The sequence below is a fragment of the Odocoileus virginianus genome, chromosome 22 (assembly GCF_023699985.2).
Source record: "Odocoileus virginianus isolate 20LAN1187 ecotype Illinois chromosome 22, Ovbor_1.2, whole genome shotgun sequence".
NCBI lineage: Eukaryota > Metazoa > Chordata > Mammalia > Artiodactyla > Cervidae > Odocoileus > Odocoileus virginianus.
Window position 1 is genome coordinate 51,974,934 of NC_069695.1, and position 23,691 is coordinate 51,998,624.

The window sequence follows — 23,691 nt, forward strand, 5'->3', positions numbered from 1 at the left end:
TGCCGCCCTCGAACTACCACTCCCAGGAGTCCTCGCGCCTTCCAGGTCCCTTTGCAAGGGGCCTGGCGAGGATCGGGTGAATGTCAGCGAAGAAAGGAATCCAAGTACTTTCAGTCCAGTGAAAGGAGAGCCGAAGGGAAGGGAAAGTGGGCGTCAGCTCCTTTCCGGAGACGTTCTGTCTTGATTGACTCAGCTGGAGCTAACGTTTTTGCCGAACACGCCCGTGCAGCGTCACCGGTGTAGACGCGACGCTCAATCCCGCGCCCGGCCGGGTGTGTGGCCGGTCGAGAAGGTCTGCCCTTCGTAGCTGGCGTCTTCCCTGAGCGGGGCGGCCTTCCAGGAACATGATCTGCACTCTCCTGCGAGCTGTGCGGTGCACGGAGAGGCTGCACGGGCGCCCCGGGAAGCCATGGTTTCTGCCACACTCCGTGCCTCACAGAGCTTGCTCTCAGACGGAACCCAGGTGGAGATGGGGGCTGCAAGAGCAGAAGGCGACGGCGCGACCTAGGTGTATTTGGGGAGTCACCCAGAGGTCCATCTGGACGCAAGGACGGAGCCCCCAGAGCGCGAAGGAGGACGGTAGCAAGCAAGTGTCTGTGCACAGGAGTCAGAGCGGGGAAACCGTCCTCTCGACGTCACAAAAAGGTAAAGGGGATTCCGTGTAGCGATCAGTCTCTTAGCAAACGTGACGGGAGCTGCCAACGCCCTTTATATGAGTTCAGAGCCGAGAATAAACGGTTCACGCAAATTAAAAGGTAGAACCGTTCAACACAGTTAAGAAGCAGAGAAGATAGGCCTGCAATTTTCTTCCCAGATTTGAAAACTCACCTTTGAAGGCTGATTTTGATACAGCTTTGCTGAATAATGTCTGTAAGATTTTTCTCAACTTTTATTTTTTGGTGTGGAGAGAGCTTATAAAACGTAACCATTGTTTAATGTTTTATAACAGACAAGTAGATTTCCCAGGTGTTACTTCATCTCATTTGAATCTCACCGTTTACTTTTTCAGACAGGACTCAGTAGTATGTATAAGGCTCATTTCCCCAGTTTCACACAACTAAAAATTGAATGTGAGTATTTCTAATTTCAGTTTTCTAATAGCCACGCCATTACCTCTTAGGACAACCACACCTGTCTTTAGTCTCTAAGAATAGCACTCTCTCTCTTTCATTTGGCCCTTAGATGCAGTGCTGTTTTTTATTTACTATTTTGATCAGTGGGAGACAGTTTTAGAGGCTTCCATTGGACTCTACTCATTACGGTATGGTGGGCAGTACACCTCGAAGGACCTAGTTTAGGGACTATTGTTGCTGATGACTGAGTATAGCCGTTCCAGTTATACTTTGAAAATCAGGGAATGATCATCTGGTAAGTCCACCCAGCTGTGACCCTCTTACATGCCAGGCTCTTATATTACATAGCCACCACAGGTACTTAACAGAGGGACCACAGAGACTCTTTAGTTGTTGATGTCAGCTCAGACTCTGTCCAGTGGACCTTGAAGTGTCCCCTTTTCCAGCATAGGGTCACCAAGTTAATGGCCAAGGGGCCCTGGTGAAGGACCAGGGGAATCTATACTTGCTGAAGTGCCTCCTGATGGAGTTGGCCTTCCTTCGGTAAATGAATGCAAGGAGTGAAGAGCAGTTCAGGTCGAGAAACCAAGCTGTTCATTGCTGTGACTGTTCCCACCTGGCTTCAGTGCTGGGCCATCCCCAGGGCCATGAGAGCACCGCCTTCTATACCCTTGTGAGCAGTGTTTTCCAGGCCCTCCCTCAGGACAGCCGGCCTTGGTGTATGACACCCCCTCCACCACACCCACAGCTCACCGTGGCAGCGCTGTCATTTTTACTTCACTTAATGTGGACCATGCTCACTCCATCTTTCCAAACGTGAGCCGAGCTGTGCACCAGCTCCCAGGCTACTTGTCAGACTTCACTGTTTGATCGGAGAGTGCTGATAGGTCAGCTCCCACTCGTCCCGGTCTATATTTTGCACCCCTTCCCATCTCCCTTGGGATATAGCTGGCTCTGCTGATGGGGCCTCCGGCCACTTCAGGGGTGGGGTGGCCCGTTTCCTCCTTCCTTCCAGTTGCATTGTACCCTGGCCAGAGCATGTGTCTTGCAAGGTGGAAGACCCCACCAGGTCTTCGAGCAGGAGGAAGAGCTAGCCTTTAACTGGGAGGCATGAGCTGCCACTTCATGTGGGAGGGTTCAAAGGAACTGGAGCAAAGGATTTCCTCATCTTAGACACTAAGGAGGCATTAAGATCAAGTACCTAAAGTACCGACTCCTCAGCCCTGCTCCCAGAGTCGGCTGTTGTTCTTTCCAAATAACTCCAGGTGATTCTGATGTGCAGATTTGACAGCAGCTGCTCCAGAACACGTGCTGACCCCTCCCGTGTCCCAAAAGCATGTCTCACCTGCTGGAGATCCTGAAGCCAAGAGCATCCGGCTCCTGTCCATCACACATGTAACCAGGGGTGTTTTCTCTTTACAGTGAAAGAAGCTGGAAGAGATTTTACCTACTTAATAGTGGTGCTTATTGGGATCACCATTACAGGTTGAAATCACAGCAAGTATAAACCCCCTGAATGTCTTTTTCACTCTCCATTTGTCTTGTTCTTGTTTTGCTAGATCTCTTTTTTCTGTGATTTTCAGGTGGCTTGTTTTACACGATCTTCAGAGAACTTTTTTCTTCATCTAGTCCGAATAAGATATATGGGAAAGCCCTAGAAAAGTGCAGATCGCATCCCGAGGTTAGTCTTCAAGACTGAGTTACACAGACTCCGACGATAGGAAAAAACGTTGGGGTAACTGGGGGAGTGGTGGGCAGAAGTCACATAGTGGTTCCGAGACTGAAATTTATGTAATAATAAATTGGAGTGGTTGGGTTGTGATTGTGTCATTAGCTCTTTGTTTGCTACTTGAAATGCTTTGATTTATGGGCAGCACCCAGAGGTCCATACAGGGACATTTCAATTCTAATTGTAAAAGCTTAGACTATACCAGCATATTAAACTCATGCAGTAAGTGTCCAGTCTTTTTAAAAACCCGATTCATGATCTCATGATCATAGTAGGAATTGTTGGAGCTTACTGAGAGCATAGTGTGCACCACACACTCTGCCCAGGGTCTGAGCACTCTGTGCTCAGTCTCAGGAGAACCACTCTTGCCGGGTGCGGTCTCTATCCTGCGTGCAGAAGAACACTGACGTCTAAAGAGAGTCAATAACTAAGCTAAGAGGACCAAGCCAGTAAGAGGGAGAAAGTGAACGTATCAGTCTCTCAGTCATGTCTGACTCCTTGCGACTCCATGGACTCTACCCCACCAGGAGTAGAGGAAAGGATTTCCTCTACATGGACAGAGAACCCCCTGTCCATGGGGTTCTCCAGGCAAGAATCCTAGAGTGGGTTGCCATGCCCTTCTCCAAGGGATCTTCCCGACTCAGGGATCAAGCCCCAGGTCTCCCACATTTGTAGGCAGATTCTTTACCTTCTGAGCCACGATGGAAGCCTGGTAAGAGGGAGAGCCAGAACCTAGTCCAAGTTTGTCTGATTCCAGATCTTAGGTCTTAAGCACAGCCTGCCTGAACCACACTCCAGGAGTAGACAGACGCAGAAAAGCCACGTTGATTATTTTTTTAAAGGATCCCATCGAGAAGGAAGTTTTCCATAGGGCTTTCCAGTCACAGAGAGAAAGGCAGTGTAGCCTGTGAAGGCCCAGATTTCTTACTCCCTGGGTGGAAAGCTTTGAAAACTCAAATTCATTGAAAGCTTGATTCTTGTACTTTGAAAGAATATGGCATATAGTATCATAAATCACAGGGCTGTTTCTCGTATAGACCAAGGAGTAATGTCAAAGAGATGGTCCCTGGGGAGAGCAGGAAGGTCAGCCTAGGTCCTGTCAGCATCCATGCCCAGCTCTGGGTTTCCCTGGGCACCGCCTCCGTATGCTCCATCAGTGTCTAGGCCCGTCGGCACGGGAGCCTCAGGAGCTAACGGTTTCTGACATCTTTCCTTCTTACTGAACTTGGGCGATCTGAGAGCCATGGGGGAGATGCTGCTCTGAGTGAAACTCAGCAGGGAATAAGGAAGTTCCCACTGTAGTTCCTGGGAAACCTAATTGTACCTGACAAGATATGCTTTACACGCTACCGTGATAAATATGATCAATCGCATAGTTAAATGTTGGAAGAGATGAAGAGTTGCTGTGTTGTTCACAGACTAGCCATTCAGTGATTTTCAGCGTTTGGAACAAAACAGAACTTCCCTGAATAAATGTGGAGTGCGATGTTTTCAAGCTCATAACTTAATTTGCTGCCTGAAAGAGCTCTACAAAGAATAATTAAATTTTAACAATTTGATTTTGTCAGCATTTATTAGGGTCTGTTCTTTGCCAGGCACTGTGACTGATTGAAAAACAGAAAATTCTAGTGTTCTGATACCGACATGTTTATTATAGTGAGTTATTTGAAGAATTGTCCCATTTGTTTCAACTACATAGTTCTTTAATATGTCTCATCTTACCTATTTCTTCTTATTTATGTCTGAAAATTTTGATACTGAATATACTCAACAAACTAAATATTTACAGAGTTGAAGCAATATTTGTTTTACTTTCATATCAAATTTGTATTTTATGAAAATGTTCCAAAATATTTGCATTTTTAGTTCAGTAAAAATTTCATTTCCACTTCGTTGTATGTTTTCCTATTAGGAATAATGGTTTCCTACCCCTCGATCTGGTTTGCTTTAAATAGTCATTTGTTTTTATATGTGTGTTTAGTGACTAAAGTATCATTTTGCTCTCATAACTTTTAGTATCAGACACCATTGGGTAAATGTTGCTAAAAATGTTCAATGGACATTAACTAGAGTGAATTCTGGGAGATAATGAAGGGCAGGGGAACCTGGCGTGCTGCAGTTCGTGGGGTCACTTGGTTTGTCAGGAAATATTTTTCCAGGAAACTTTAAAAAACCATAGCCCTGACTGAGCAGGCCTGGTCTGTGTCCTCCAGGTCATCAGTGTCTTCGGCGAGCCCGTCAAAGGCTACGGGGAGGTGACACGACGAGGCCGAAGGCAGCACGTTAGGTATCGGGGCCAGCCGGGATCCGGGGCTGCTGCGGGAGGCTTGAGTGAGAGGAAGTCAGGCTTGCATTCTTTCATTTTCTTGACAGCTTTATTGAATACGTAAAAGATGGGCTGAAACACATGCGAGTGAAGTTCTACATCCAGGGCTCGGAGCCTGGGAAGCAGGGAACCGTGCATCTTGAAGTGAAGGAGGTGAGCCGTGGGGGGCAGGCATCCTGAACCGGGACTCATGGGAAGTGCCAAGGGGAGGGCAAGGCCTTGATGCTCTTTCGTTTATGTTTTTGTTTTTTCCCAGAACCCAGAAAGTGGAGAATATGAATTTCGATATATATTTGTAGAACTTGAACCCTATTCTAGAACTATTGTCATTGAAGATAATCGATCCTGAGACAATCAGAAGAACAAGCAAGCTTGTGTTTCCTGATGGGTGTGGCAGGCTCTGATCTTCAGCCTTGGCCAGCCTCTGTTTTGAATAAAACAGGAGGGAGTAAAGCTCATAAAAGTGAAGGCCACTGGGTAGTTGTTACATTTAGACAAACTGAATTAGAGATTTTCTCCTAGAGTGAAAAATCATGAAATAGAGCATACTTTTTGTTAAATCTTTGCATTAATGGTCACAGGCAGAGTTTCTGCTCTACTTAACATCTTTTATGATAAACTTTTGTTATTAAAAGTTTTACACCATATAAATAAAATAGAGTTCAATATTCAGTGCTTTTTTTATGTTGTATAAAATCTGTGAAATACAATTGAAACTAATAAAAGGATGTTCAATTGAGAAAGGAGTATGTCAAGGCTGTATATTGTCACCCTGCTTATTTAACGTATATGCAAAGTATATCATATGACATGCTGGGCTGGATGAAGCACAAGCTGGAATCAAGATTGCTGGGAGAAATATCAATAACCTCAGATATGCAGATGACACCACCCTTAAGGCAGAACGCAAAGAGAAACTAAAAAGCCTGTTGATGAAAGGAAAATGAAAAAGCAGGCTTAAAATTCAACATTCAAAAAATTAAGATCATGGCATCCGATCCCATCACTTCATGGCAAATAGATGGGGAAACAGTGGAAACAGAGACTATTTTCTTGGACTCCAAAATCACTGCAAATGGTAACTGCAGCCATGAAATTAAAAGATGCTTATTCCTTGAAAGAAAAGCTATGAAAAACTTAGACAGCATATTAAAAAGCAGAGACATTACTTTACCCACAAAGGTCCATCTAGTGAAAGCTATGGTTTTTCCAGTAGTCATGTATGGATGTGAGAATCGGACCACAAAGTGAGCGCTGAAGAATTGATGCTTTTGAACTGTGGTGTTGGAGAAGACTCGAGAGTCCCTTGGACTTCAAGGAAATCCAACCAGTCAATCCTAAAGGAAATCAGTGCTGAATAATCATTGGAAGGACTGATGCTGAAGCTGAAGCTCCAATACTTTGGCCACCTGATGAGAAGAACTGACTTATTGGAAAAGACATGATGCTGGGAAAGATTGAAGGTGGGAGGAGAAGGGCACGACAGAGGATGAGATGGTTGGATGGTATCACTGGCTCGATGGACATGAGTTTGAGCAAGCTGTGAGAGTTGGTGACAGACAGGGAAGCCTGGCATGCCGCAGTCCATGGGGTTGCAAAGAGTTAGACATGATTGAGTGACTGAACTGATTAAAAAGATGCCCAAAGCAGCAGCTTTCCATCTATTTTGGAATCAAACTCAAGATGAACACTTGAAAATATTTGAGATTTAGCCATTTTAAGATGTTTTATCTGTGTTTTGCAACCAAACATTCTCAGTACTTGGAATTTTCTTAATCAGGCCTCTCATATTTCTTTCCTGGCAAAGCAGTCATGGAAGCTGCCACTTAGTTGGGTAGGATTTGTCCTCCCCTCAGTGGCATTTTCAAAAGTCTTCTATGAGAATTGGGATCACAAGGCATTGTTTTTGCCCTGAAGTTATTGACCATGAATTTACAGCACACCAAGAGGTAGATGTCAGGCTTCTGCAGCCCCGGCCACACACCTGCGCAGCCAAAAGTACCTCCTGCCAGATGTGGTCTCGTCAAGTCCTCACAGCCTCATGGGGCCAGCTAGATGGGGGACGTGGGGCTCTACTGTTTTTTACTGTTACTGGGAGCCAGAAACAGGCATTCTCATTCATGCATTCAACCTTACAGTGCCTTTTAAGGTATCATTTTCATTTTTGTACCTTCAGTTCTTAGCATATCTGGAAGATAGTAGGTTTTCAAAAGTTGTATTGAATCCAAGCCTTAGAAGCATCTAGACATAATTCTAAAACACAGACAACATAGTTCTCAGAAGCTGACTTTAAAAGCTGCTGAAGTCTTAGCATGCCAGCTCTAAGAAATAGAAGACTAAAAATCATGGACACAGTATTGGCACAGCTAAAAGCATTCATGGATCAGTAAAACAAAATCACACCCAAAATAATGTGCATCTAATGCCTCTGGAAGGTTGAAATTTCTCTAGGAAAAGGCTTGGAAAAAAGAAAACATGAATATTGCTCTTCAGAATACACACACACACACACACACACACACACACACACACACACACACATCAGCAAAAGATGGTTTTGCAGCAAAAGAACAACCAGCTTGTAAAAAGACTTCATATGTAACAAACAAAACCCAGGTCTCCCACATTGCAGGTAAATTCTTTGCCAGCTGAGCCACAAAGGAAGCCCAAGAATACTGGACTGGGTATCCTACCCCTTCTGCAGTGGATCTTCCCAACCCAGGAATCGAACCAGGATTTCCTGCATTGAGGTGAATTCTCTACCGGGTTATCAGGGAAGTCCTATGTAACAAAATGCAAAGAAAAAAAAATTAATATTTTGATCATACAGATAGTGGAAGCACAGTAAATGCTTTGATACATGTCTATTGATTTGACCCTAGAGAGTTTTGTGCACTTTTGGGAAAAAAAAGAATTTTTTCACAGTAAAATATTTCTTTGCAGTGGAAATGGTGTCACTATTTTGGTGGCTCAGACAGTAAAGAATCCGCCTGCAGTGCATGAGACCTGGGTTCAATCTCTGGGTGGGAAAGATCCCCTGGAGGAGAGCATGGCTATACACTCCAGTATTATTGCCTGGAGAATCCCCATGAACAGAGGAGCCTGGTGGGCTACAGTCCATAGGGTGGCAGAATCTGACACGACTGAGTAACTAACACATTTACTCAAAACCTCCAACATAAACAGCTCAGAATAACCGTTCGCATTAACCAGATACGCTGGGTATGTCTTTTCACCATCAGGCATCTGATGCTGGGGCAGGCAGTAATGTACACAGAGCTTCCAAGAAAGGTATCCCCCACTTCCCCTGACACCCCAAGGACCTGCTGAGGCATCTGCTCCTCTTCCACTAAACCTCATTTCCAGACTCCCCACCCAACCTAGGAAATGATTAGTCAGTGCTTCTGTTTACAGTCATCATTACTAAGATCTCTGGTAAGTTGTAAAATGCCTCTCCTTCCTGTCATTTCCCATTTTCATGGAATTTATGGGGAACTTTTGTTAAAAACAGTTAACAGCAAAGACCTCATTAAATGTTTTGCATGTATCCATTCCATGGATTGAAGATCTAAGGAATTTTAAAAATAATACTAAAAGGAAGCATGCCAAAGTGAAAAATTAGTTGAAATGGTCAAATTCATAGAGTTTTGCCAAGAGAATGCACTGGTCATAGCAAACACCCTCTTCCAACAACACAAGAGAAGACTCTACACACGGACATCACCAGATGGTCAACACCAAAATCAGATTGATTATATTCTGTGCAGCCAAAGATGGAGAAGCTCTATACAGTCAGCAAAAACAAGACCAGGAGCTGACTGTGGCTCAGATCATGAACTCCTTATTGCCAAATTTAGACTTAAACTGAAGAAAGTAGGGAAAACCACTAGACCATTCAGGTATGACCTAAATCAAATCCCTTATGACTATACAGTGGAAGTAGGAAATAGATTAAGGGACTAGATCTGATAGAGAGCCTGATGAACTATGGACTGAGGTTTGTGACACTGTACAGGAGACAGGGATCAAGACCATCCCCAAGGAAAAGAAATGCAAAAAGGCAAAATGGTTGTCTGAGGAGGCCTTACAAATAGCTGTGAAAAGAAGAGAAGTGAAAAGCAAAGGAGAAAAGGAAAGATATACCCATTTGAATGCAGAGTTCCAAAGAATAGCCAGGAGAGAGAAGAAAGCCTTCCTCAGCAATCAATGCAAAGAAATAGAGGAAGACAACAGAATGGGAAAGACTAGAGATCTCTTCAAGAAAATTAGAGATATCAAGGGAACATTTCAGGCAAAGATGGGTTTGATAAAGGACCGAAATGGTATGGACCTAACAGAAGCAGAAGATATTAAGAAGAGGTGGCCAGAATACACAGAAGAACTGTACAAAAAAGATCTTCATGACCCAGATAATCACAATGGTGTGATCACTCACCTAGAGCCAGACATCCTGGAATGTGAAGTCAAGTGGGCCTTAGAAAGCATCACTACGAACAAAGCTAGTGGATGTGATGGAATTCCAGTTGAGCTATTTCAAATCCTGAAAGATGATGCTGTTAAAGTGCTGCACTCAATATGCCAGCAAATTTGGAAAACTCAGCAGTGGCCAAAGGACTGGAAAAGGTCAGTTTTCATTCCAATCCCTAAGAAAGGCAATGCCAAAGAATGCTCAAACTACCACACAATTGTACTCATCTCACATGCTAGTAAAGTAATGCTCAAAATTCTTCAAGCCAGTCTTCAGCAATACGTGAACCAAGAACTTCCAGATATTCAAGATGGTTTTAGAAAAGGCTGAGGAACCAGAAATCAAATTGCCAATATCTGCTGGATCATTGAAAAAGCAAGAGAGTTCCAGAAAAACATCTATTTCTGCTTTATTGACTATGTGAAAGCCTTCGACTGTGTGGATCACAATAAACTGGAAAATTCTGAAAGAGATGGGAATACCAGACCACCTGACCTGCCTCTTGAGAAACCTGTATGCAGGTCAGGAAGCAACAGTTAGAACTGAACATGGAACAACAGACTGGTTCCAAATAGGAAAAGGAGTACGTCAAGGCTGTATATTGTCACCCTGCTTATTTAACTTATATGCAGAGTACATCATGAGAAATGCTGGGCTGGAAGAAGCACAAGCTGGAATCAAGACTGCCAGGAGAAATATCAATAACCTCAGATATTCAGATGACACCACCCTTATCACAGGGAGTGAACAGGAACTAAAAAGCCTCTTGATGAAAGTGAAAGAGGAGAGTGAAAAAGTTGGCTTAAAGCTCAACATTCAGAAGACTAAGATCATGGCATCTGGTCCCATCACCTCATGGGAAATGGATGGGGAGACAGTGGAAGCAGTGTCAGACTTCATTTTGGGGGGCTCCAAGATCACTGTGGATGGTGACTGCAGCCATGAAATTAAAAGACACTTACTCCTTGGAAGGAAAGCTATGACCAACCTAGATAGCATTTTAAAAAGCAGAGACATTACTTTGCCAACAAAGGTCCATCTAGTCAAGGCTGTGGTTTTTCCAGTGGTCATGTATGGATGTGAGAGTTGGACCTGAAGAAAGCTGAGTGCTGAAAAATTGATGCTTTTGAACCGTGATGTTGGAGAAGACTCTTGAGAGTCCCTTGGACTGCAAGGAGATCCAACCAGTCCATTCTAAAGGAGATCAGTCCTGGCTGTTCATTGGAAGGACTGAAGCTGAAACTCCAGTACTTTGGCCAACTCATGTGAAGAGTTGACTCATTGGAAAAGACCCTGATGCTGGGAGGGATTGGGGGCAGGAGGAGAAGGGGATGACAGAGGATGAGATGGCTGGATGGCATCACCGACTCGATGGGCATGAGTTTGAGTAAACTCCGGGAGTTGATGATGGACAGGGAGTCCTGGCGTGCTGCGATTCATGGGGTCGCAAAGAGTCGGACACGACTGAGCAACTGAGCTCAACTAAACTGAACTGAGAGATCCTGGCTTTATTTCTGGCAACTAGAATCCATCAGGGCATGTATTGCACACATTATATTTGGTACATGTGGCAACATCATGGGCTTTCCCAGTGGCTCGGTGGTAAAGAATCCGCCTGCAATGCAGGAGAGGTGGTTTCCATCCTGGGTCGGGAAGATCCCCTGGAGAAGGAAACGGCAACCCATTCCAATATTCTTGCCTGGAGAATTCCGTGATCAAGTCATGTATCAAGTCACGGGGAGAAGACAGAAAAGCAGTGGAGGAAGAGAAGAAGCAAGTGACTTGGCAGTAATGACACTCCAGTCCAGGGGAGCCTCAGTGATGAGAACTCGTTACTCACATTCACCCACTGTTCCTGCCACGTGCGAACATAGACGTGGGGACGTTCATCTACTTCAGAAAAGTTGTCAGCATTGTCACAGAGAGGAGGAAACGCTACAAAACAAATGTGTGCTCTGTGGTGCCTGCAGCTTCCTGCTTACAGAGGAGACTGAAGGCCTGTGTGTTGATTTCTCAAGGAACTGAAGAGGCACAGACAATCAAGACCAGCTGTTCAGTTTTTCCAGGAAGCCGCTGTGTGTGATGGGCTGCCCGTGGAAGCCCCCAGTTTTGCTTAGGAGCAATTCAGATAAAAATCATCAAGCTATTAAGCTAAATGTCATGGTCATTAATATCTACTTGCATCTAACCTATGAGCTTCCCTGGTGCTTCAGATGGTAAAGCGTCTGCCTGCAATGTGGGAGACCCAGGTTCGATCCCTGGGTTGGGAAGATCTCCTGGAGAAGGAAGTGGCAACCCACTCCAGTATTCTTGCCTGGAGAATCCCAAGGACGGAGGAGCCTGGTAGGCTACAGTCCATGGGGTCACAAAGAGTCGGACACAACTGAGCGAGTTCACTTCATCTAACCTATAGTTATGTAAAGTGGACATAATACATCAAAATATTTTGTTTTTCAAGTAGTTTCAAATAATTGGATTGTAACAGGTTTATTCTTTTTCATGTCAGAGTTATAAAAATGTTGATTTCTGTCTTTTATCAAGCATGACAGCATCATTGTTAGTATTATTGTTAATACTGGTTTATTTTAGTTGGCTCAGATGGTAAAGAATCTGACTGCAATGCAGGAGACCCAGGTTCCATCCCTGGATTGGGAAGATCCCCTGTAGAAGGAAATAGCAACCCACTCCAGTATTCCTGCCTGGAGAATCCCACGGACAGAGGAGCCTGGCGGACTCTGGTCCATGGGATCACAAAGAGTCAGACACCACTGAGCAATTAACACACACACACAGACACACACAGATGGATCTCTGGGTCTCTGGATCAGAAGATAAGTCTTATCAGTTGAGTACCCAACTAGGGGGCATCATTTAATCCATCACAGGGCCCAAGAATCTGTCATTCTTAATGGATTCATAGTCAAGTAACACGGATAAACCTTGAACAGTGGGCCAGGGGAAAGCCCACGTTGGTTCTCACTGCTTAGCAAGCTTGTCACTGAGTTTCCTGTGTGTGCTGGTGTCTCTCTAACCAGACCATCTTCTTCCTCGGGACAGAGCCTTAGCAGGGCCCAGTACACACCGCGGGCGCCGGCGGCCCCGAGAAATGCTGCCTTGGGGTGTACTCACACAGCCATTTCTCCAGAACTCTCATGTCTTGTCCTGGCCCCTCCCAAGCCACGCATCCCAGGGCTCTGCTCCCACCTACTAACACGACACCTGTGGTCATTTAACAGACACCAGCTCACAGACGGCGGCTCAGTGTGGGAAGGACGATTAACCTGCAGCAGAGGTCAATTATCTGACTGTTCCTGGTGACAGCAAAGAAGGTCGCCTGGAATGAAACTTCTGTCGGGCTCCCCGCATGCCCAGAGGGAAGCAGCAAACAGAGCCTTGTCTTCCAGCCTCCAGCCGAGCCTTCCCTGCGCCCCACGTGCTGGAGGAGCCCTTCAGAGCCAAGTGTCAATGAGGACCGGGGAGCAGGCTGTAACTGACAAGCTGCCCCCCAAACCCTGACTTCGGTAGAGCTGACTCTTTTTCCCTGAAAACCCTAAAACCACAGATGACATTCTTCAATGATTTCAGTGCCCTATAACCCAGCTGATCAGACATTAGAGACCATGTTTAGGATAAGCGAAGGGATTTAACAGTAGATTACGGCCACAGTCACCCAGTTGTCAGGTTAAACTGCAGTGAATTGCTTGAGTTCAATAGTTCAGGTCTTTGTCCACCTTAATGCCTTTTACAGAAGTTACCATGAAGTCCTCATGACTGGATTGCCAGAGGGACACCCTGCAGTAATTTTTCGACTTACCTGCAAGGGACTTTAGAAATACCCTTTGGCACTTTATGGAAATTGTGACATTATGAAGCAGTATTCAAAGAAATGAACAATACGTGACAATTTGTAGAACAGCCTTCGAATCTGAGTACATTTGCAGAACAAGAAGGAATATAGGACTGTTTAATGTAATTAAAAGGTTTACGTTAGTTAGATTCCCTATCTTGGTCAGAATAATTTACAGAGGGAAAAAGAAATAAACCCTTAGCTCTGAAGCATTTTTAATATGCCGTTCAAATACCTTGTTCGAAATTACATTGAGCAGAACTATTTGGAGAAGTGTTTTGAGTTGGGTCTGTTTTAAAACCTTGTCATTGAGTTCAACTACATTTTCAACTTAGGTCCGGATTCATCCCTGAAAAGGAGAAGTGGTTTCTTTGTGCTATGAAATCTTCCCTCACCCACTACACTCTGCACAGAAGATTCTTTTACCATTATAAATCTCTTCTCCCACTGGCCTTGTTCATTATTAGGATCTTACTTGTAGGATTCTGGTTTGGTCCTGGCCTCAGGTTGTCTTCACAGCTGAGAGGGTATCAATAGCCACTTGAGGAGTCAGGGAGATGGGTCCCCAATCTCACGCTCCCACTCAACCGCTGGGCCGGGAGCACTGAGGCGTCCTGCTGGCAGGAGAAGGAAAGATGCTCCTCCAGGCAGCTTTTGGCTGCAAAAACATTGTAGAAATCAACTATCAGACAAGCCACATTTCCACTCCTTAAGGAGAAGAGTCTGGGAAATTTTGACAGTGCTGTGAAAATCAAGATAGTGTTAAACTATAAGTGGGAAATCTGCAAATGTCTTACGGTCAAATATCTAGGGGCACAGCTGTTGAGCTACAGAGAGACCCGTAACTGGAATTCCTGTTCTGCCCCTGACATGGCTGAGTCACATGGACAATCTCACTTGCCCTCTCTGAGTGTCGATGCATCTGCTGGCGACATGGAGACCAAGGGGCGTGAGGGTCAGAGGTGAACACGCACGTCCAGCTGAGTATGAGGCTGGAAACTAGGGGGCTTGTAGGCAAGGTCTGCTGTCACCACTCTGTCTACTTGCCTTTGTTCAAAAACAGCGATCCACAGAAGTTCTGAAATTAATGCTACATTTTTCTATACAGTGGAAATGTGTGACCACAAGAATTCAGTTTTATTTTCCAGGAACAGTCTAACACATGTAACCAAAGTATGCAGGGTCAAAATGCAAAAGATTGGGACTTCCCTGGTGGTCCAATGGTTAAGGCTTTCCCCTTCCAAGGCAGACGGCACCGGGTCAGTCCCTGGTGAGGGACTAAGATCCCGCATGAGACATGGCCAAAAAGAAAACAGAAAATGTATCTATAAACCAGAGCTAATGGCCATAAATCACCTAGAAAGGGAAGAATGTCAAGTTAATAAAACTAATATTTTTTAAAAATGCAAAGGAACAACACAGAAATGAGAAACTGGGAAAAATCAACACATGGTGTAATTTTAAACAAAAGTATTTTAAACAAAACTGCTGCAATAGCATATTTTTAAAGAAAAATATGCCCTTCATCCCCCTTCTACTTTACCAAATGCCACTAAAAAAAGCTATCTTTTTTTCTTAAATGACCTTCCCTCGAGTTAGTGATAGCTACCCATCCTGGTTTTTAAATACTTGGAGAGCAGCAAAAATTATAACTATTTTAATCAAAGATGTGAGCAATATAATGACTTACAATAATACATTATATAGCACCTCCGAGCTACCTCATAATTTACCCATAGGGAATATACCTTAAAAGGAAAGGATCTAATATTCCAAACCAATTATCCTCCAATTAAAAATAAATTTTTTAAGAAGGAAAAGATATCCCATAATTTCCTTCCCCAAGTAGCATATGATCAGGCATGTTACTTCCCTTTCATTGCCATAAATTCTCAAAATGTTGCAGCATGGATCACCCTAAGAATTTAGCATAAGAATAAAGATGTATCTGACACAGTGGGGGAGCTGGGAGGGGTCCTGGCAGGCAGGAGACGAGGGACAGTGAAAATAAGTCCACACCGGACGGGCCAGACTTCAGTGTCCGGCATGCTGGGACGCAGGACAGGCAGCTGAGCCCACTGGACTCCTCTCCTGCACAACTCGGGACTGAAGACCAGAACCACACGTATGCCATGCTCACGCATCCTCCAAGCGTCCGAGGAGACACCAGATGGGAGCAAACATCACCAATTGCTCAGGGCAGAACTGTGTGCGAAGAGCAAGAGTCGCCTCCTCCACCCTCTCCTGATCTTCCCTCTGCGGGTGTCTGCGTCCTGACCTCCTCTACATGTAAGGACCCCACATTGGATCAGGGCTCACCCTTATGACCTCATTCTAACTTACCTCTTTCCCTAGTGGCTCTTAGTCCACCTGCCAACGCAGGAGACATGGGTTTGATCCCTGGGTTGGGATGATCTTCTGGAGAAGGAAATGGCAACCCACTCCAGCATTCTTGCCTCGGAAATCCCATGGACAGAGGAGCCTGGCAGGCAACAGTCCATGCAGTCATGAAAGAGTTGGACACGACTTAGCAAGTAAACAACAACCTCTTTCAAGATCCTGTCTTCAAATACAGTCATGTTCTGAAGTCCTGAGGGCTAGGATTTCAACATACGAATTTGTATGTGTGTGTTCTGTTGCTCAGTTATGTCCGACTCTTTGCGGCCTGATGAGCCAGCTAGGCTCCTCTGTCCAAGGAATTTTCCAGGCAAGAATACTGGATGGAGTAGGTTGCTGTTTCCTACTCCAGGGGATCTTCCTGACCCAGGGATCAAACCTGAGTCTCTTGCGTCTCCTGCACTGGCAAGCAGATTCTTTGCTACTGTGCCATTTGGGAAGCCCCAATATGAATTTGGGGGGATATAAGTCAGCACATTCAAGTAGGAGAATATCCTTATTTGTAGGAAATATGCACTAAAGGATGTGGAAATAATGTGACAACATGTTAGCAGCTTAGTCTCAGATGGTATAGGAAAAAAAAAGAGTTCTTTGTACTGCACATATTTGCCACTTTTCCATAAGTCGGAGGCTCCCAAAAAGCTGTTAAAGAAGAACAGTCCAAGAGGAGAATTTTAAGTGTTGTTAATAGGTAGGTGAGCCTGCCACCATGAGCAAAATGACACTGCAGCTCTTTGAAACCTCAGCTCTGAATTTATCCAAGTCCTTTCCTCCTATCCTTTACCAAGATGAATGCTTTACTAAGCAAAGCATTCTTCGGATAACCCATTACCAACTGTTGGCATGAATTCTTAATACTCTGCAAGAAAATGATCCTGGAAAGCATCAAATATTTACGGCCTGCTGTCTGCTCTGCCTCACTTGAGGAAAATTCTCATCTGTACACAAATGTTCTTCAGCTTTGGGGAACAGACGGTGGAGAGTAATAAGAAGGCTAAAAAATTAGAAGCAGGAGCAGAGCACAGTACCCAGCCAGGGAAGCTGAGCCCCGTGGGGAACAAGTGTCTGGATGTTCTTGAGACAAAGAACTTGAACGCGCATCGCAGAATTTGTCCATCAGATTCTGTCCCTTTCTCCTCTTAATTTTGTATATGTGTCCCTCCATCCCCTAGGAACGTGTTGTCCAGCACACTAGCCTGCCCTTGGGCCACTGCACAGGATGTCACGGCAAGGCATCATTAATTCCCTCCCCTCTGCAGGGCAGGTGACCTTGAGAAAGAGACCACACGTGCTTTCCCTCTCAGGAGTGAACCCTCTGATGCACCCCCTTTCTTCACTCCCCTCTGCTTCCCTGGGAATTGCCAGCAGCCCCTACACGAATGCATACATGAATGCCTACTCCCTCTTACTGGCTTTAGGTCTGTCTGACCTAATCACGATATTGTGTCATCACTGAAATAGGCTCTCAAGGGACTCCACCATCACATAGCCAGCTTTGTTAAGGCTCGTTCACCCGGGCAACACTGCCGAACAGGGCCACACCTGTGCCTCATAAACAGACGGGGACCTGAAGTTCAGCCACTCATGCACTCATGCACCAAGTCCCGACTTCTAAAGGCCACCAAAAATCAAACACTCCCTGTTGCATTCACAGTGCTGTTTGGTGCATTTGATATTAACTTTTCTTTCCTGCGTGTCATTACAAGTTTGCAAACCTTCAAAACTTTATCTTACTCGAATTAAGGGTGCTGTTTTCTTTGTGATGCTCAAATCGTTGCAGTGAGATGAGCAGAAAGCCCTTTGTGCTAGCTGTCTTGTCCTGATGTCATTGAGATCCCGTGTTCGGAGAGGATTACCTTGCCAGAAGCAGTGGTGGAGTCACTATGATATTAGAGCTGTGGATACTGAGTGTATGCATGCGAGCTGGAGGTGGGGGGGGGGGGGGATGTGCAGAAATGATGCTCCTGCTGCCCTCCCTAGGCCACATTTTATGATGAAACTGGAGAAAATATTTCTTTTCAAGGTCATACTTTTAAATTAATATAACTTTATCACTTACCATTGAATTAGCTTGAATACTGAATTAAATATTTTAATTGTTTCTAGTTTATTTCTTCTAAAACCTACCTCTTTTAATCTTTAAACCTCTCTCCAAAACTATAATCATGACTCCTTCTTCCTAACAAGCTGCTTGCATCTCACTAACCCCCATTCTGTAGTCAGTTCATTGACTCTTCCATTCAAAAGCCCATCATACTTGTGTTTGTGGAATTGAGACCCTAAACCCAGGCACAGGAGTATAGGCCATAGGCTACAAGTCACAGGCCAGTGGGGGTGGGGGGTGTTCAGGAGAACTGACCCTCCTAACTCCCCTCAGTCTCTCCACCAGGGGTCTAGTCACCGGGGCCACCACCACAGAACAGAGCTCCAGGCTTATTTGTCTAAAGTTGCCATTCTGAGAACCTCTGGGGCCATCGTGACTCAATGAGGACAACACACAATGTATTTTCTGCCTTAGAGAAATCAAGCAAAGTAAGATTCTTTCCTTTGGTCTCCAAAAAGCCAGTAGAAAGTTTCACTGCTCCTGTGTTTTAATAAAGGGAAATATCTTTAAATGAAATTTTTACATCCTTGGACAGAACTGGGTAATGACTCCAGGTAACAGCCCAAGCATCCTGTCTGCCCAGCCAATTGTTCAACAGCCTCCTATCACGTTTACAGTTTGCCTCCTTATTGTCTGCTGCTGCTGCTGCTAAGTCGCTTCAGTTGTGTCCGACTCTGTGCAACCCCATAGACGGCAGCCCACCAGGCTCCACTGTCCCTGGGATTCTCCAGGCAAGAACACTGGAGTGGGTTGCCATTTCCTTCTCCAATGCATGAAAATGAAAAGTGAAAGTAAAGTCGCTCAGTCGTATCCGACTCTTCGCGACCCCATGGACTGCAGCCTACCAGGCTCCTCCGTCCATGGGATTTTCCAGGAAAGAGTACTGGAGTGGGGTGCCATTGCCTTCTCCGCCTTACCGTCTAGGGAGTCCCTAATAGGTTTTTATTGGGTAAAACTTAAGTGGTTGCAATCCTGATCATAATGACGCAGCTTCTGGCAAAGCAAACATTTAGGGCTGGGCTCCCTAAATTTCATGTCATATATTATTTTCTACTGTTAGAGCCACTCCTGAGTTTGTGTCTGTATCAAACTCTTTCCTGTAAGTAGAGATTTACCCTAAAGGGATACTCTTGGATTCAGATAGTCATTATTCATTGAGCCTAAGGAGTTTAAGGAGTTTTCAGTGTGATTGTAATTGAATCTGTAACATTACTCAAGCATTTTCCTGTAGTTTCCAAAACGTAAACAACTTGCTTATTGTCCTTCTGAGTATGCCATTACTCTACTCAGAAATATGCTGTGGTTCCAAATTGCTTCTCAAAGACCCATCTCCCCCTCTATCTCATACTTTCGGAATTCTCTACAGCCCACAACATGCTGTCTCAAGAGTCAGCTACAATCAAGACACTATATTCACGACCATATTTTGCTGTCTTTTCCCCCCCATCTACCGTAACTTCAACCCGATTGATCATTTATTTAGAGATAATAAGTTAAATATCAGGGAAAACACATGTCCCAAGGTCAAACACAACAAAGGATGAGATTGAATTTACTACCATCTACTTCCTTATCCATTGTGCGTGTGTGTGTACATAGTCATATGCAATTCTTTGTGACCCAATGGACTGCAGCCCACCAGGCTCCTCTGTACATGCGACTTTCCAGGCAAGAATACTGGAGCAGGTGGCCATTTCCTCCTTCAGGGGATCTTCCCAACCCAGGTATCGAACCTGTGTCTTCCGCATCGCAGGTAGATTCTTTACAGAGAGCCAGCAGGGAAGCTCTCCTTATCCATTACTATTGACAAATTTCACAAAATATTGGAAAACAGAAAAATGGATAAACTATATGAAGCTAATTATTATATCCTGGAGACTTTGAGTTCCTAATTATTTTGATTAATTTTTTAAACCTCTCATTGGGTTCAACAATTTGATTTATATAATGTACATAGACTGATTTTATGTTTTTTTAACTGTTATTATCAAAAAAAGTAGCATTCCAAATTAACCTTTTTTAATTGAAGAAGGGTCTCTTTCCTTTTCTTGCAAATGGGCTTTGGGCGGCCCATTGGCTGTTGTCACAGGCTTCTAAGCACGCACAGTGCTGTTAATTCAGCTTTTAACAGGCACATAAAATACACTGAAGCCTTATTTTCTTTAGCTTTGAACACACAGACACAAAATCTTAACACATGGGGATAGCAAAAGAAAAAGCAACAGCTGTTTATTAAATATTACATGTCCGCATCAGGCATGGTATTCTATGCCAAATTTGTATGTAATAAAAGCAGTGGGGGGGAAAGCAAGAGAATAAAAAGCTTTTAATTTTGAGGCACTTTGAATCTCCTGCTGCCCTGATAGACATGTAAAATACATGAGGGTCCAGAGCCAAGGTCCCCAAACTGGGGGCAGGGACGGGGACGGGGGCAGGGGTGGGGAGAGAACAGAGCAAACCGCCCTGAAGCACGCAGTCCGCCAAAAGGGTGCAGGGTGTGCTCACCACCCGCAACTCCCCCACATCCCTTCCATGTAAAGGCCGGCACACGTGTTTTCTTGCTCTCTCTGTGGGCTTCCCAGGTGGTGTTAGTGGTAAAGAACCCGCCTGCTAATGCAGGAGAGGTGAGAGACCCAGGTTTGATCCCTGGGTCAGGAAGATCCCCTGGAAGAGGAAATGGCAACCCACTCCAATATTCTTGCCTGGAGAAGCCCATGGACAGAGGAGCCTGGCGGGCTACAGTCAGTCCACAGGTTGCAAAGAATCGGACACAACTGAAATAACTAAGCACGCATGTCTTTTTGCTCTCTTTATTGTTCCTGTTTTGCCCCTTATTTTTCTCTCCTGTTACTGGGGGGTTGGCAGCTTGTCATTTGGGGACCATTTCCAGCTTCTAGGGGCCACTCCCATCCTGAGTCTCCTGGTTCCTGCCCTTCATCTTCAAAGTCAGCAAGATGGGCCATGCCCCTCTCACACCTTGAATGAATCTCTCCTCCATCCTCCCTTTCCTCTATTCCAACCCAGTCACCAATGAGGCTTCACTTTTAAGGACTCACATGATGAACGTCACCCAACATCAGGTACCCAGTAAGTAGCAGCACCTGGTTTGAAATCCAGGTACCAGAGGCTGGGCCCTTAACCACTTGTGGAGTGAAGGTGTTAGTCACTCAGTCGTGTCTGACTCCTATGACCCCATGGACTGTAGCTCACCAGGATCCTCTGTCCATGGGCTTCTCTAGGCAAGAATACTGGAGGGGGTTGCAATTCCTTCCTCCAGGGGACCTTCCCAACCAAGGGATCGAACCCAGATCTCCTGCATTGCTGGCAATTTCTTTACCATTTCAGCCACCAGGGAAGCTCCTCTTTCCTAATAAAAAAAACAACAAAGAGAAATCAGCAGTGGACCAGCCACAATGGAGACCGAAGTGGAAAGAAAAGTCAGTTCAGCTGATCCCGTCTTTACCTAGAACACCAATAGTTTCGTTTATCATGGGAAATTTGCATTTATTTTTACTTTTAATATATTTCACAAAAATGTCATTTACCGTAATCTCTGCCTTTCTGGATCTCCCTGCCCTGCCCCAAAGCTGTGTCCAAGGTGAGGGGCTCCCTCTCCTCCCCGGGTCCTCAGAGGAAAGAGCACACTGCTGGTTCACCCAGGGAGAAGCCAGTTCTGACCCCCTGTTGGAACTGTGTGACTTACTTTATCGTTGTTGCTGTTATTGTAATCATACATGATGGCCTGCCTCAGAGAATCCTGCCTCTCTGCCTGACTGTTCAGCTAAAGTGCCTTTGTTCAGAAGCCAGTCCACCTGTGGATGGCAGGAAGGAAGGAACACATCCTCCAGCCTGAGGTTTGCCATTCTAGGAGATATCTGCAAGACTGATGGCCTTTCTACTTTGTTTCCTCACCTTCCCCCATCTCTGATCCACAAGGGAACCTGGCATCCAAACCCAGGTGAGATGATTATGTTCAGACATTTGTCTGCCATCGTCTCAATCAGCTGGTTCTCCAAATAAAGTCATATTCCTTGCCTCAACACCTCGTCTCCCAGTGAGCAGAGTGAGCTTGGACTCAGTAACACGCTGATTGCACTGAGAGTGAATCTAGGCACACAAACGCGAACTTAAAAGATATTCACAACCGAAAAGTTGAGAGGTTTTTTGGTGTGTGTGTGCATGTGTGTGTGTGTGTGTGTGTGTGTGTGTGTGTGTGTTTTGGCTGGGAATTTTTAGGACTTAAGCCCAAGAAGCAGCATCTCAAGTGACCCTGGGAGAACCGCTCCAATGAGGAGAGGAGGAGAAAGCCAGGTTATGTAGGAGTTTTGCAACAAAGGGCAGGTTCAGTTCAGTTCAGTTCAGTCGCTCAGGGTCCGACTCTTTTCGGCCCCATGGACTGCAGCACGTCAGGCCTCCCTGTCAATCACCAACTCCTGGAGTTTACTCAAACCCATGTCCATTGAGTCAGTGATGCCATCCAACCATCTCATCCTCTGTTGTCCTCTTCTCCTCCCACCTTCAATCTTTCCCAGCATGCAGGTCTTTTCCAAGGAGTCAGTTCTTTGCATCAGGTGGCCAAAGTACTGGAGCGTCAGCTTCAGCATCAATCCTTCCAATGAATGTTCAAGGGCAGGTAGTCAGAACATCAAAAGATTATTGTTAACTAAAGAAAACCAAATGTCTGAGGCTAAGGAATTTAGCCTTTTCTCTGTATGGGAAAATGCAAGAGTCCGGGCTCTCTGAAATCAGTCCTTTGAGATGCACCTCAGCTATCCCGGGCCAGCGTCCTGTGTTTTCACAACCTGCTTTCCAGGGGGCTCACCTTAGGGGAGGGGCTGCAGTCTGATGGCTGCTAGAGGGCAGGTATTCTTTCCTTCCAGAGTGCCCTCAGGGCTCACCAGCTCATCGTTAGTTGCGGCTGGAACACTGGAACACCTGATGATTGATACATCAGGAAAGATTCCATTTCTCACAAGCAACTTCCCCAGGCCCAGAATTATAAGCCGCTTGAAAATAATGGCCCCCACATGATAGAAAATGGAAAGTGAACCGAAAACTGTTCATAATAAGCAGACACACACAGAGTAGTAACTCTTATCTTTACCTTTCTGTCGATCGAGAGGCGAGGTGAGTCACCAGGTGAAGACAGGACTCCTGCTCACTGGTGTGGGCGGCCCTTTTTCGGAAGCGGCCCCAAGCTGTTCAGAATTTCGTTTGCCCAGAAGAGGGAGCTCTGGTTTTTGCCTTCCCCAGCATCTAAGGCTCTGCGGTCTCTGTTTCTTTGTTTTGTAAACAGAGGAAGAGTATTAAGAAGTCTGTATAAAAGGCCAAGTTACTGTGTGAGATGATCACACCGTTCCTGCTGCGAACGTCTCTCTCCCCGCCTCTCCTGTCCAGAAATTCTCGCCCACGTGTCCTGGGAACGACCGTCTTGAGGACCGTTTCCCGAGCTTTAACCCTCTGGAGCCACTAGAGGGCAACAGACACCCAGCAAAATGAATCTCAGCTCCGTGAAATACAGTAAATGGATCATTACAAAGGCGTTCTTTCAAGACAACACTTTTTAGATCGTCTTTTAAAGAGTTTGTTCTTTTAGTATTCGTTTTATATATAGTATTCATTTCAACCTAAAGAACCCCTAGGAAGTTCAGTTAAATGTAAAGTAAAAAGCCAACTCATTGGAAAAGACCCTGATGCTGGGAAAGATTGAAGGCAGGAAGAGAAGGCATCTCGACAGAGGATGAGAT

General features: G+C 45.2%; 1 protein-coding gene and 1 long non-coding RNA gene across 3 annotated transcripts; one reads left to right on the plus strand and one right to left on the minus strand.

Annotated features, from left to right (window-relative positions):
* Positions 1-51: 51 nt before the first annotated feature.
* Positions 52-13,655, plus strand: TIMM21 (translocase of inner mitochondrial membrane 21). Of its 2 annotated transcripts, none has more exons than XM_020877037.2 (6): positions 52-645; positions 2,496-2,558; positions 2,657-2,754; positions 5,016-5,089; positions 5,176-5,281; positions 12,833-13,655. In XM_020877037.2, exons 1-6 carry the CDS (start codon positions 345-347, stop codon positions 12,899-12,901), a joined length of 711 nt encoding a protein of 236 aa, XP_020732696.1. In that variant the 5' UTR covers positions 52-344; the 3' UTR covers positions 12,902-13,655. The 2 variants fall into 2 exon arrangements, with proteins under 2 accessions (XP_020732696.1, XP_020732694.1); XM_020877035.2 differs by lacking the exon at positions 12,833-13,655 and adding an exon at positions 5,385-5,871 and having other exon boundaries at positions 56-645.
* LOC139030406 (uncharacterized) lies at positions 7,651-23,331 on the minus strand. Its single transcript, XR_011482778.1, has 4 exons — positions 23,049-23,331; positions 21,155-21,311; positions 13,919-14,101; positions 7,651-7,909 (listed from the first exon to the last, which is right to left on the minus strand). It is a non-coding gene; the product is annotated as an uncharacterized lncRNA (long non-coding RNA).
* Positions 23,332-23,691: the final 360 nt, after the last annotated feature.

Coding starts and splice junctions, on each gene's coding strand:
- TIMM21 (XM_020877035.2), top strand. CDS start 345: ATGATCTGCACTCTCCTGCGAGCTGTGCGGTGCACGGAGAGGCTGCAC. Junction 646..2,495: donor CCTCTCGACGTCACAAAAAG/GTAAAGGGGATT, acceptor TTCTCTTTACAG/TGAAAGAAGCTGGAAGAGAT. Junction 5,282..5,384: donor TGCATCTTGAAGTGAAGGAG/GTGAGCCGTGGG, acceptor GTTTTTTCCCAG/AACCCAGAAAGTGGAGAATA.